General features: G+C 44.9%; 1 protein-coding gene across 4 annotated transcripts in view; it reads left to right on the forward strand.

The window, feature by feature from the left end:
- LOC108580207 (potassium voltage-gated channel protein Shal) overlaps positions 1–11292 on the forward strand; it is a 158428-nt gene extending 147136 nt beyond the window's left edge. For 2 of the 4 annotated variants that reach the window (XM_017943913.1, XM_017943914.1), the window contains one exon: positions 10974–11292. In XM_017943913.1, the coding sequence (XP_017799402.1) occupies positions 10974–11120 (147 nt within the window). In that variant the 3' untranslated portion in view covers positions 11121–11292. Of the gene's footprint in view, positions 1–1373; positions 2329–2819; positions 2904–10973 lie in introns of those variants that run through there. The other 2 variants (XM_017943912.1, XM_017943915.1) reach the window with 2 other exon arrangements.
- The last annotated feature ends 3147 nt before the right edge of the window (positions 11293–14439 follow it).

Genomic DNA, 14439 nt, shown 5'->3' on the forward strand with positions numbered 1-14439 from the left:
TGGAAAGAAATAAGAAACACTTGTCTTCAGTGGCTCTCTCTCGGAAAGTCACTGAACTCGCGTCGATTAATTAACGCCCGAGGAGGCGCGACTGCATGGAACACGAATAACAAATCGAGAGAGAATGTTGTTTCTCGCATTTGAACGCCGGAATGGCTCTTCTCGTCCACCGATCGACTCGAAGAACTTTCTTTTATACATCACCGTAATTTCTTCGATCGATCGCGAACGAAACCACTTCTAATCACTCTGTTTTCTTTCAGTGAACACTCGATAAGCGCGATACTTTACGAACGATTTGCCGTTTAAACGGGAGAAAGTAGACGAACAAGTGAGCTCTACGTTACCTTTCGTTTGTCGAACGCGTCCGCTCAGGACTTTCTTTCTCCCGACAGAACGTCGATTCAACCCTCTCTCCGAATAGTTCGGTATACTTTTCCACCGATAATTCTCCAGCTCTATGATCCGTTCCGCGAGAATACTCGAGTTTCCGGCGGGAACGCGTCCGTCACCGCGTTGTCGAAAGTCCGGTCGGTCCAGAATCGGGTCGGGTTCGCAGCTGGTCGCGGCACGGACTAATTAAATTTAATTAAACCCGACGATTAGGTCGAACTCTCGCTGGTGCTGGCACCCGGTCGGTAAAATCAACGAATTAGTTCTCGAATTTGAACCGCGCGGGACCGCACGCAGCGCGTGATCGATGTTCGATCGTCGAGCAAACCTTAGAAACGCGGCAGAGACTTTAGATCGGTTAGCCCGTAGATCATGCCTGGTTAGGTCTTTCTCCCGATGGTTTCTCTACCACGAACTCGACCGACAGGAGAACCGAGAAGGCTTTTGTTCTTCGACGACAGAGAACACGACACACTGTCCAAGTCGAGGGAAGATATTGTTCTATAGTTAGTTCAACTTTCTCTCCCCCAAACCACCCTCCACACTCACACACACACACACACACACACACAAAAGTGTAATTCGTGCATCAGCAGACAATGCCCGGATAGAAGCCACCCCTTTTTCTCGCCGCCCTTCAGAAATCACGTCTATCACGAGACATGGATTCTCTCGTTGGTTCAGCTAGGCTGAATTCTTTTTCTTCACAGGATTTCCGGTAGCTTAGATCTCGTAGGCTGTTCGAATATTCGCGATAGAAAAAAGGAAGGTCGAACGAGTGACTGTTTTTCTTTTTTTTTTTTTTTTGTCGATAGAGAGAGAAATATCTGACGATGAATCGAACGTGCGTCAGAGTGTAAACGGAGTAGAGAATAATAAAGATCGTAGAGGTTTGGCAAAATTGTAGAAAGAGAAACTGTTTTAGGGTAGGTGAGCTTAGCGTGCAACAATGTAGTGTGTGCTTGTGGTGTGGATTTCAGCAGGCGTACAGTCAGTACATCCCAGCGACAAGGGCCCAAGTATCGGGTGCCCAAGGTGGGCAGACCGGGGCTGCGATGGACGGGACTTACCTCGTCGAGGCCTCGTTCTGAACGGCCTGAGCCTCTCTTTAGCCAGTAAATAGAGTAAAAACAGTACAGTAATGAAAAAAAAAAAAAAAAAAACAGTAATAAAAGTAAAGCACGCTAAACCACAGATCCGTACGAAAAATGTCCGAGATTAATATAGAGCAGAGTAATACCTAGAACAGAGTAAATAAGCGAAAAAAAAATGAATGACGAAAAAAAAAAAACGAAAAAAAAAAATAAAGACGAATAGAAATGGATCTCGAGAAAAAAATAAAAAACACGCATGATTTAGAGAACAACCACGCGGCGAGAGCGTTTTGAGAAGGAAAGGTAACACGAGATAACAAAATTTCACATGACACTCCGAACACACTCGGCGAACTCGAGAATGATTTTCTAACGAACGGAGAAAATTGATCGGACGTGTCCCGATCGACGATGGATCTAAAAGGAAGAAACACCAAAAGACAACAAGTATAAAATAAGATAATAAAAAAAAAAAATAATAATTGACACAAGACACACACAGTGGTTAAATGTTGTAAAGTACACGATACAGAAATTCAATTGAAATTCTTCTATTTCCTCATTTCCGTGCCTACCTGTTCATCGACGACCACGCGGACTCACTGGACACACACACGCAACAACGATGACGTCGCCATCGTCCGCCAATCGTCGTCATCGCGGACGTCTATCTACCTGTGCCATCCACGAATAATAACGTTGTCTCATCCTGCTCGCTGGCGCATCCGACGTCTCTCTTTCACACACACACACGTCACGTCCTACCTCTCTGTTCATCATCCGTTCGTCGTTCTCCATCGATGGACAATCCACCGGCGAATGTCTTTTTTTTTTCTAACGAACGCACACCGAATGTCGCATGCGTGGAACGGAATATAACGAACGAAATGAAATGAATACAAAACGTAACATCGAATAAACAATTCGTCCACGTGAAACCGTGCGAAACTCCATAATGAACCCTCCGATGGATCTCTCTCGCACGCTCTCTCTCTCTCTTCTTTTTTCCCTCTCTTTCGCACTGCGACGGAATTTTCGTGGACGACGTGTGGAAATAAACGGAACGATAACTAACGGACGATAACGGAAACACGCTAACGATGGAATGGAATTGGAAAATTTTATACACCTCTCTCTGCGTGTATATACGTACGACGGGATGACAATCGATGAAAACACGCAACGACGACATCATCGAAATAATGAAATATCGAAAAACAAATCATATATATGTATATATCTGTGTATATATATACGTATGTATATTTCGCGGTGTTTGAACAACGATGGCCGTCCCCCGACAAAAAACACGAAAACGATCCACAATTTTAGAGCTTGTCTTATCAGCTCACCTCGAACGAGAGCAAGGATAGAGTGGTGCTCGTATATGGAGACCGTATACAAGTGCGGAAAAAGGTAAAGAAAACCGTGTTACCTGGAAACCATTTTGGATTACGATGATAATTCGATGTATTATTACATTACTATGTTATATCGTTTACGTTGCTTTTGTGCGCGCGTTTCACGATCCACCGACCGTGTCCCTTGTGTGTAATACGTTTTGTGCTTGTGCGTGCACGCGTATCGTGAAATTCAGATTGATCAAAGTCGTATAATATTTACGGGGCTGTAGATAACTTTTGGGTGTTTGTGTACGTTTTAAACGAAAGAAAGAGAATATCGGGGAAGGAGGAAAAAAGAAACATGCCGGAGGAATTTTCAATCTTTCACGATAGTTTAGTCGGAGTGTGTATAAAGTTCTCTCGTTCGTGAAAGATTTTGATGTTTCTGAGAAGTAAAGGAGAGACGCAGTTTCGAGTCTGTAAGTTGAGCCGATATCGTCTTAAAGTATGGATTATCTGTAAGATTTGATCGTGTACAAGCATGTACGTATTATATACAGAAGAACGAGCGTGTAGAATCGGCACGCGCGTACAATCTTCCACGATGTTTATCAAATGTGTATAAGATCTATATATATTTATATATATGTATACTATTGTGTGGCCGTTTGGGAGAATATGAGGCAGCTTTTTTTGTCCTTCGACGGAAGGATCAGGACGAAGGACACACGAAGGCCTCCCCATGCATCCCCCTTTGGTGGTCGAGAATTATATCGTGTCGCGTGGCTGATCCCTGGATTGGCTTCTGGGTGTCTGCTTTCCCCCGAGAAACACTTTCCCCTTCGCTTCTTTCCCTTCAAATACTTTCCCTCTCTTCCCCAAGGCAAATTCATCCGGATAGTAAGCTATATACCGTCGCCTTCTTTCGTATTTTTATACTTTTAATTCGTGAATTTTTTGGTACACCTTTTTCTTTTGGTTATGAAAGATTTTTCAGTTGTTTGGATTGTTGGATCTTTAGATGCTCGGATTCTGGGATCTCTGGAGATCCGAATTTATGGATCCTTGGATTTTCAGATTCTGAGGTTTCTGAAGACCCGAATCTATAGGTCCCTGGATCTTTCTGAGTACCCGAATTTCTGGATCACTGGATCTTAGAACTTTTCTTTTTTCTTTTGAGTTCGCGGATCACTGGATCTTTGGATCCTCAGATTCCAGGATCTCTGAGGACTCGAATTTCTCGATCTCTGATTCTCAAATTCTGAGATTTCTAGAGACCCGAATTCTCAAATTTTGAGATCTCCGAGGACCCGAATTTCTGGATCTCTGGATTCTCAAATTTTGAGATCTCTGAGGACCCGAATTTCTGGATCTCTGGATTCTCAAATTTTGAGATCTCTGAGGACTCGAATTTCTGGATCTCTGGATTCTCAGATTCTGGGATCCCTGAAGTCCCGAATTTCTGGATCTCTGGATCATAAAACTTCTTTTTTTTCTTTTGAGTTCATGGACCCCTGGATCGTTGGATTTTCAGACTCTAGGATTTCTATTTCGGGAGATCCCCGAGTTCGCGGTTTCTTGGATCGTTGGCTTTTCAGATTCTAGAATCTCTGAAGACTCTAATTTCTGGATCATTAGATCTTTGAATTCTCAGATTCTAAGATCTCCGAAAACCACAATTTCTCGTTCTCTAGATCTTCGAATCTCTAGATTTTTATTTCCCCAAATCTCCTAGATTCTCAGAATCCATCGGTCTCAATCACCTTGTTTCACTTTTCTCATTCTTCTCCGACTATTTCGTTTCTCTCTATCGTTTTTTTTTTTTCAACCCTCCACACGATTCTCACTTAATCTCTCAGTTTCTCTCAGACAGTTTTTTTCTCCTTTCTCGCGCGGTCGAGATCCTTCTCTCTGGCATGGTGCCTACTCGAATCCGTCGTGTTGCGGCTGACTCTTGATCTGGCTTCTGATTTATGCATCTCCCTCTATCTGGTGATCCCGGCTACGCTTCTTCGCTTCCCACGTTCATCCCTCGTGTATCTGCATCCAAGTAGGACGTTCCTAAGGTTTATATCCACCTATCACCTCTCTCTTTCTCTATGACCTATCCACAAAACCTCTACACGTCGCTTTAAATCCGCTGTTAGCTCCAAACCGGTTTTCTTTTCTTTACTTTAGCGAGCTGCGAGCTTTTCTACTTAGCGCGCCTATAGGTTTCACCGAGCAAACTCGAAACGGGAAAACACGTGTAAAATTGTAGAAAGACAGGTAGATCGTTCTAGTCTGTAACTTTAGTTAGCTGAAGTAGGAAGGCGAACGAATCGCGACGAACTCAGGGATGATTACACACCGCTGTTCGGTGATGTGTGCCAGGTTTACGCGCTTTTAACGCCTCGCCGCTTTTCCTTCGGCCTTGTCACGTCGCGTCGCGTCGTTTGGTCGTTCCTCCTTTGTTCACTGGACGTGGTCCGGCTGCGTAGCCTTTCAGAGGGATGAAAAGACACGAGCGAGGCGACAAAGGGTCGTGACGACGACGACGACACGCGATTCGCCGGTGGCTTTCACAAGGGTGACGAGGCCTCTGCTTTCGTCCTTGACACGTGGATCGTTATTGGCTAACGTGTTCCGTGACCAAAAAGGAGCATACGTCCTGACACAATCTTAAATTTAGCCCGATGTACGTGAATATTCTATCGCACGGGAGTTTAATTAGAGAAATTCAACGTCTTTTATGTCTCTCTGTCGTGCGAGTGTTTCGAAGAATAAAGGACAGCTTTCGTATGATGCATAAATTACTGTTCACGTGAACTTTGAAAATTTCCAGGTATCTTTTACCGAACCTTCGTGAGTGGCTTTGAGAAGATCACGAAAGTAATTTAGCTTCCTTTTTTTTCGCGAGGAAAACTTCCATCGTCGTTGAATCTACGTACAGGGTGGATCGGTAAGAATTTGTCACCTTGAATATCTCTAAAATTTGTCAGATCGTCGTATGGTCACAAGTAGACCGAGGATTTTTATGCATTTATGGAAAATTTGAAGGCACAAAGATACACATGTAGCGAATAAAACAATTGTCTATCTACCGTCTATTTTTTAAATTATTATACATTCATAATGTAGGAACCTAGGGAAAAATATCGAGGGACCCAACGGGAATCGAACCCGGGACCCTCGGCTTAGCAAGCCGAGGCTTTGCGCATTACTCCCTCTCAGGTTTCCTATTTGGGTATACAGGCCCCGATACTACAGTATCTTGAATTTAAATTTCGAATTATAGAAATTTCATTGCCAAATTTTAGAATTTTTAAAATTGGAATATTTAAATTTGAGTATTGTGTAGGAACCTAGGAAAAAATATCGAGGGACCCAAACGGGAATCGAACCCGGGACCCTCGGCTTAGCAATCTACGCCAACCACTCCCTCTCTATTTTCCCTTCGAGGTTTCCTATTTGGGTACGGAGGCCCAAACGGGAATCGAACCCGGGACCCTCGGCTTAGCAAGCCGATGCTTTGCGCGCTACGCCAACCACTCCCTCTCTATTGTCCCTTGTCGGTTTCATATTTGCGTTTAGAGGCCCCGATACTACAATAAAGATACGAATTTGCATAAAAATCCACAGTCTAGCCATAAGAAATCCCTCACTTCATTGTATTCACCCTTTAAAATTATTTAAATTACATATAAAAATTTTCTCTTATCATCGTAGCTATTTGTGACTCGTTTTACGTGGTCCACCCTCTATATATCCCGGCATATTATTTCCGTGCACTTCCGGCGCATAACGTCTTCACCAGAAACTTCGTGCCGTCGCATCGAAATTTTTCGCGACTGGTGATTTATTTTACGGGCCTCCGCTCTCCCTTTAAACTTTCCGCGGCGTGTGTTGCCACGACTAATGGCCCCGGCCAGCTTTAACAAGCGAGCCTTCTGATCGCGAGCGTGCAGGCGAACAGATGATTAATGCGCTGCGGTTACCGTGAAGACGTTGAACGAATTTCTCGATCCGCGAATCCGATCCTCTCTCGCGCTCTTCTAATGCGTTTCCCTTGTATTGTGCTAATGCTACGCGACCCTGCGCAAACGTGCGCATCGCGTGTACGTGCCGCGCCATTTTCACCCGTTTCCAAAAGCTTCTTAACACGATTCCCGCATCGAGAAACTTTGGAAATTTTCGAAAAGAGATCGAACAGAAAAGTGTCACGTTTCGAAGATTTATCGTATAATTTTTGCTGTTTCTCTGTTTTCTCCGATAAAAGAGTAATCGAAGTTTCGTGTTCGGTCGATAACACCTGTCAAGGTAGAATTCTCCGATTGTCGTCTTTGTGCCACTTTGAATTACCCCCGCGTCGCTATCGTGTCAATCCTATCGTTCAGTTTCAGAGAGAAAGGAGAGACTGTGTCGCGAAACGAACAAAACGGACGTGTTTGCTCTGCGGTATCTTTTTGTCTGTGCGAACGTTGGTCGGTAGACTGCGTGAACTGGCTCGTGGTCCAGGGTACGGCGATCAATCGTGGCGAAACTCGGTCCGTCGCAAACCGAAATAACGCGTGCACGCGCCACCGAAAGAGAACAAACACTCGCATCTCGTGCGTCACAGGCGAAAGGAAGCAACGCGACCTCCCCAATGGTTTAAAGCTCGTTCACGCGAGGAATTCGTGTCCCTCTTGCCAACGACAGAGGGGACTCTCTTCTTTTCCGTACACAGGCTTTGTTGTATCCTAAACATTTCTCGTCGGACGTGTCATCGACAGAGGGGAACTATATAGAGAGAGGAGATCTCGAGATAATAAATTCCGGCTATCTCTTTTCAGAATTTACCATTCCGCGACGGTGTTTGGGTGAATGAGCTTGTAGTTTAGACGTTAAATTCGGCGGAACGTTGCCTTCGCTAATCAGAATGTCATTAGCGTAACGAGGAACGTTACGTTACACTTTGTGAACTAACGTGTCGCCTGGTGTTAGCAGAGATTCCTAACTATCGTTAACTCCACCTATCTCGCCTTCAGCATTGTGTAATTTCATCCAACTTCGCCGCACAGTGCTACCTAATTATTATCTAACCACCGAAATTCGCGTAACACCGAAACGTTAATATTTGAACAACGTCAATTTTACACGCGTGAATTGGCCTTTAAGGCGAACCGCGCCATTCCGCTGCCTCGCAGATAACGCCGTTTAATTGCTATACATAGAGTGGCTGAGAGTATTACTCAAACAGGGTGATTCTTTGCATAAAAATAAAGAATAAATGTAGAATAAAGTTTTTTCATCCGAGACTTAATTTTCGAGAAAATCAGGCGATTTTCACTTCTTCACTGTGGACGATTGATAATAAAAAACAAATACGTATGAAATATTTCTCTGAGTACTATCATGTACCAAAGTTTCGTCGAAATCGGTGACCATCACTTCGAGGTGTCTTTTTCAGCTGTTCGCACAAGTGCGAACGCGGCCTAAGGATCTTCAAACTGAATTTTCTCCGGAATTATGCGTCGAATGAAAAAATTTTATTCCACATTTCTCGCTTATTTCACCGTAAAGAATCACTGTGTGCCCGCTTGTGCAGTTTCTGTAGTCGAAATGTAACAGAAATTTCCCTCGCGTGAACGAGCCTTGAGGCTCTAAACCGCAGCCGGGTCAGACAGGAAGAACGGGCGTCGCGGACAGGTCGGTTGAAAAGGATTAACGACGCCTGTCGAACGACGTCTTCCTCGACGTCGACAATCGCACGAAAGAGCAGTCGAAAGAGCGGGCCGCATTGCGGTGCACGGATCTAGTCGGCGAATTTTCTCCCCGGGAAATCCGACGGTCTTGTGCATGCGGCTGTCGTGACGCGTATCGAAACCATTCGTTTCTTTCCCCCCTGCCACTCTTTCACCGCCTTTCTTTTTCTTTTCTTATCCAGCTAGGAACCCGGTACAGAGCAGCGTTCGATTGGCCGCGTAGGCTTTTCGTAGGAGTTTCAGATTAGAACACCTTTGACCGGTGTTTTCTCTTCTATTTTCTAAGCTAGTGGCTATCGTCGGTGGGCTAATAACGGATTCTACCAACCCTGGTGTTTCACTACGAATTACGCAAAAGTGATCGAATTAAAAAATTGGAATATTTCGGTGAACCAGGGAACGCGAATCTGTTATTCGACCTAGGCCGACCTAATCTAACTTAATCCTCTTTTCTCGATGCGAACGCGTACTCGAAACGCGCCGTTACACCAGAGACCACTCCTGTTTCGTGTACGCGTTCGAGACGCTTGACGAGGAGCTCCGCTTTTTGATCAGTAAGAGTAAAAGAAAAGCGAGCCAACCGAGTGAAACGCCTCGCTGATAGAAACAGATCCGTTTTTATTTGTCGCACACGAGTTTGAGAAATCCAGATAACGTAAAGATAAGCAATAAAATGAAAGAAACGTTAAGCCGACTCTACCGAGCGCTGTGATGAAGCTTCGACGTATGTACCATATCCTCAGAGCAAGTTCGAATGCACTTGTATGCAATGCACACACTGCATCGTGGATGCGTTTCTCTCTGTTCGAAATATGCAAAATCCAAAATTCACCGGGGTAAAAGAGGCGAAATTTGAGGAGAAACATTTGTAAAGATTGTGAGAACATTTGACGGAGGGATTCGTAACGGAAAGAGAAAACGCGTCGTTCGAATGAAACACTGTAAGCGTTGAAACGAACCGAAGTCACGAAACTTTTTTGCAATTAATGGCTTGTCGAGATGATCATTCTTATTGCACCTGGCATGTTTTCTTTACTTTCTACCTCTTTCACACTCTTTTCCTTTCTTGTATCGATCGTTTCCACCTTATTCTCCACGACAGCGCACATTTTCTTCACACACGCGCATTTTCTATTCTCGCACCAAACTTCACCACCTTCTTTCTAGTCGTTCTCTTGCTGTACCGTTGTTGTTGTTGTAACGCTGTTTCATTTTCTCCTTTCTCTCGATGTGTGTGCATATATACATATATACCCGTGTGCATCTACAGGTGTACATATATATCTATATATACATACGTGACTGTTGTTCTTTATTGGAAACTGTATCTCTCTGTGTTTTGGTAGCACCGTTGTTCCGCTTCTCTACCGATCTCTCTACGTTCTTGCGATCATTTTTATTCTCGTCTCTCTCGCTGTACTACCCTATCTTTCTTTCGCATGACAACTCTTTACGTTTCTCTCCTGGAGATTCTCTGTGCTTTTGCACGCGGCCCGCGTGCCTCTTTCTCATTCTAACCCACCTCCTTCCTCTCGACATCTCTCTTCGCTCGTCCGACGCGATCTTTTTAGCCTCGCGATTACGTACTTGCTCGATTCACTTCGGTATAGAGACAGTTGACTACATCTTTTGTTTTTCTCTTTGCCTTTTCCTTTCAGTCGCGAGTTTTTTCCCTTCTTCTTCAGAGTTTTTCCGCGATCGGCGAATCAATCGACGAGATAAAAATCGATGCCACGAGGCGACGATCACGTCTCTCATTTCATTTCATCCGAGAACGATCAGCGAGAGGAGCTAACTTTTGCTTTTTTTTTTCTCTCTCGCCGAGAATTTTTCGATAGAACGAAGGGGCCGAGTTTGTCAAAGAAAATTTTGAGACGTTGAAGAATTAGAAAGGGACCGCCGTGCTCTCGAGGAGCTTGAGAGGCAAGGAGAAAGAGGGAGAACGAAACGTAGGCAGGAAGTACTCTTGCCAAGCGGATTGATAAAAAGGAAGAGAGAGAGAGAGAGAGAGAGATGGGGGAGGGAGAGAGAGAGAGAGAGGAGACGTAGATAGTAGTGTAACAGGCATTTAAGATCATAGTTTACGATTATAGTTGCCCTAGAAACGTAGAAAACCAACTGGACAAGACGAATGAACGAGAGAGCGAGAGATAAGAGAGGAAGGGAGTGAAAAGGAAAGCGTGTTTGGACGAGTGAACGAGAGATAGAGAGAATGTTAAAAAAAAAAAGAAAGAAAGAATGGAATAAACGAAGGTGTGAAAGAGGAAAGAATAAGGACTCCTCGAGAGTCTGTGGAGAGAATGAGGGGAGAAAGATTTGAAAAAATGGCAGAAAGTGTGAGAGTGAAAGGGACAAGACAATACGAAGATGGACGAAGAATCTAAATTGAAACATATCCGAAATACGAATTGTTCCAGGACCTAAAGAAGCGCGGTTCCCACACCGCGGTTGACATGCAGGCCCTACAGCCACTTCCGGTCCCAACCACCACCACCACCAACACCGCGCCTGCCATGACTACTTCCGGTGGGCAGCCACCGCTTCCGGTATCGGAGACCGCTTGAGTCGATCACCGAGACCAATCACGATCACCATATCCGCTATTACGAGCAAAAACAGACAAAAACAGACAAACCGAAAAAAAAAAATGGAAAAAAAATGATAATAATAACAAGTAATATCGTCACCTTTAACTAAGAAAAAAGCAAAAACGAAAAAAAAAAAAAAAACGTAATGTAATAAGACACCATCACCGTCCTCCTCTTCTACTCGATGAAAGAACAACGGCCGACTGGCCGGAAGAACGGTGAGCCTGCATTCACGATCTTTCTATCCACACGACTATCTTAGCGTTAATCGTGGCCAGCCGGAAGTAGTCCGAGAATATCGTGGTCTAAGGAACGAGAGGAATAGAGAGTATTGCAAATGTTCAGAACGTAACGAGACTTTCGAAACTGTCAATTTGCAATGTGTACGTTTTGAAGGAAGATCGAGGTGTGAAATTTCGAAGACACGCGTCGTTCTTCCGTTAATTACAAGACTACTTCCGACGGTCCACGTAATTTCTCTTAACTGTAACGTTATTTGCAGGCAACGATCAATCACCCGGTCACCGGAAGTAGCCACTCTCAGCCTCGTTTGTCATTCTCGAAGCTTTAAACGGCTGAAAAGTATCGAAAACTCTACTCTCAATGGCTACTTCCGGCGACGCGTAATCTAGATGTTACGTATACATACGTTCTTCGTCCTGTTCGAAAGCGACGAAAGAGAAAGCGAGAAAGAGTGAGAAGCTTGGATGCGTCTTTAGAGCGTGCATTTGTCGTTATACTCTGTTCAAAATGAGAGTAACCTCGCTTCGCGCATGGGACGTGCCTGAGGCAGGGCTGGAACCTACGTTTTTCTCCGTCTCACCCACCGCTGCGCTCTCTGTCTACGCGCAGAACGGACGAGAACCGGTCCGAGAGCGAGGTTACTCTAATTTTGAACGACGTACAGCTCGCAGAGCTACATTAGCCGTCTCTCTCTTTGCACGCGAGGATCGAGAAGCAGCTGGAGACGCGTTTGTTCTCCGCCCCGGGGATCGATTCTCGCGGCTCGAGACGCGTCCAGAGGGTCTCGAGATCACCGTCATCGCTGTTCCTCGGATTTAGGTGAATCTGGGCCTCTTAAATCCCCGCGGAAGTTGATCAAGCTTTATAGCCTTAGACAGTCTAGAGAGCTTGTCGTTCCTTCACGAAGACGCATCGAGGCTCGCTTTTGTCGCGAATGAGAAAAAAAGCGAACAAAGAGAGAAGACCGAGGTGCTTGATTCTCGAGGGAGACCCTGTTTAATTACCGTTCTCTCGAAATAACTGCAAATAGTTCCGGATTAACAATACGAGACGAGCGTGAGATCGAGGCAAGTGGAATTTCCGTTCGAACTGGGAGAAATATCGAGAAATTTGACGATTTAATAGTTGGAATATGGAAATGGAATGGACGAGATAAATTGTCGAGGTTAACCTCGCGGGTTGAAAGCAGCAGAGATGGAGCGTACGTTTGCTGTGGACACGGTGTTTCCGGTTCACGGTGGCTTTGTAGGTGACCATGGGTCAACATTAGCGGAGGCTTCGTCAGGATGTTCGGGGAAACGGCACAAAGCAGCTTCGAAAGCTGCCACCGGCTGCAAGTTCCGGCGTCCATTTCGAAGATGAAATTCCGACCGCGTTTATTCAGGGATCAAAACACCGTGCCGGAGGTTGCGACTGGCTACGCGACGTGTGTGCCCTGGTCAAACATTCACACCTGGTCGACTTCGAAGTCGCGTTTACCTTCGATACCGGACGTTTTTCGCTTCACCAATCGATTGCTCTTTAAATCGTTCAATTTCAACGCTGTCTTTATTACGTTGCTCTTCTTTTACTTTTTGGGCAGCGCCGTCGCAGGAAATTTTTAGTTAGCGATTCAATGCCGTTTCAGTTTTTCTAGAGATTTGAGAGAAGAGAAAAGTGTCGCGCGGTTCGACTCGGAAGAAAATATCAAAATTTTTTTAGCGTCTGTGCGCCAATTATTGAAGAAAAACGTAAGATTTTTGAGAAATATTCAGTCTTACTTACACTTATTACTACACCGGAGTATTTAAAAAAATATTGAATTTTATAGAAAATGTGATCGTACGAAGATAGAATCGCATTTTTTCCTGAAAATTTCAGCGTGAAAATATTAATTAGAGGAAAATTCTTATGCACTCCTTTGGAGAGTATGTAATAAAGTGCGTTTCGTGAAAATTTCAAGCGAAGCATCGACTCTAAAGATGTCAATTAAAAAAAAAACGCGTTTAAAGTTTCTCCTACTGATTCCCAAATTTCCCTTTAAATCCATTTCGATTCTATTTTCGAAAGTATACGAAAACAATCAATTTGTCAAACCTCAAGCGTGGTCCAGCTCTTCGACGCAAAAGAAACGCCGAATTCTAATTTCCTCGAATTTCCCTGCACGGTGAAAGGGTTAAACACACTTGGAAGCGATACTTTCGGCGATTCCCAGGCAAACGTCGAAGAATGGTCTAGCGAACCTCCCCCGGTTCGATCCGTTGAAATTTACACTCGACGAGCCGGGAAATTCGCGAGTCGAAGCTCCACGGTCCGGAAACGAGCCTCTTCTGCCCCGTAGTATATCGTCGAAAACCCCCTCGACTTTTCATTTAATCGCGTTTACAGCCGTAATTTGGCCCGGCCGATAAGCCGTCCGGCTTGGTGGGAGGTCATGATTCGACCCGATTTCCTCTCCGAAGTGGACGAATCGGGCATTGATCGATCGGGGCAAAGCGCGTTACTCGAATATCGCCTGGCTAGAGGGGTTCGAGCAAACCAAGTGAAGAGCGACGAGTAGCGCGAAAGGAGCTCCTGATCCCTGAAACGAGGTCGAAGGCAAATTTGCACAGGCGAAACATCCCCCCCCCCTCTCTCTCTGTCTCTTCCTTTTCGTCTACCAAACCCGTCCCTACCTCGAGCTACCTCAGGGGCGGCTTCCTGATCCTTGTTCAAATCGCGGACCGTTTCATACCCAGCCTCGTATACTCACGGTCTTTCCTCCACGTTTGTTTGTGAAACGCGTTTCTTTTGTACGCAGGGGCGGGGACGCGTTCCGTCGCGTTACAGAGGAGCGGTGTTCACGGTGTATAATTCATGCGGCTTGGACGTCGATTGGAAGTGCAAACGAAGGGAGGGACAATGGGAACGAGAGGTTTTATGGATCTCGTTGGGACACTCTTTTTGGGGAAGTTTTCTTGATCTATTAGGGCGTTCTGTAAGTTCGTGCTGAAAGTGAAAAGTATTTTAACGGAAATATTGTAGCGACTTATTAAAAAAGAAGATAGAGTAAGTTGTGGGAAGGGTTTTTTTT

The sequence above is a fragment of the Habropoda laboriosa genome, unplaced genomic scaffold (assembly GCF_001263275.1).
Source record: "Habropoda laboriosa isolate 0110345459 unplaced genomic scaffold, ASM126327v1 scaffold2, whole genome shotgun sequence".
NCBI classification, from domain to species: domain Eukaryota; kingdom Metazoa; phylum Arthropoda; class Insecta; order Hymenoptera; family Apidae; genus Habropoda; species Habropoda laboriosa.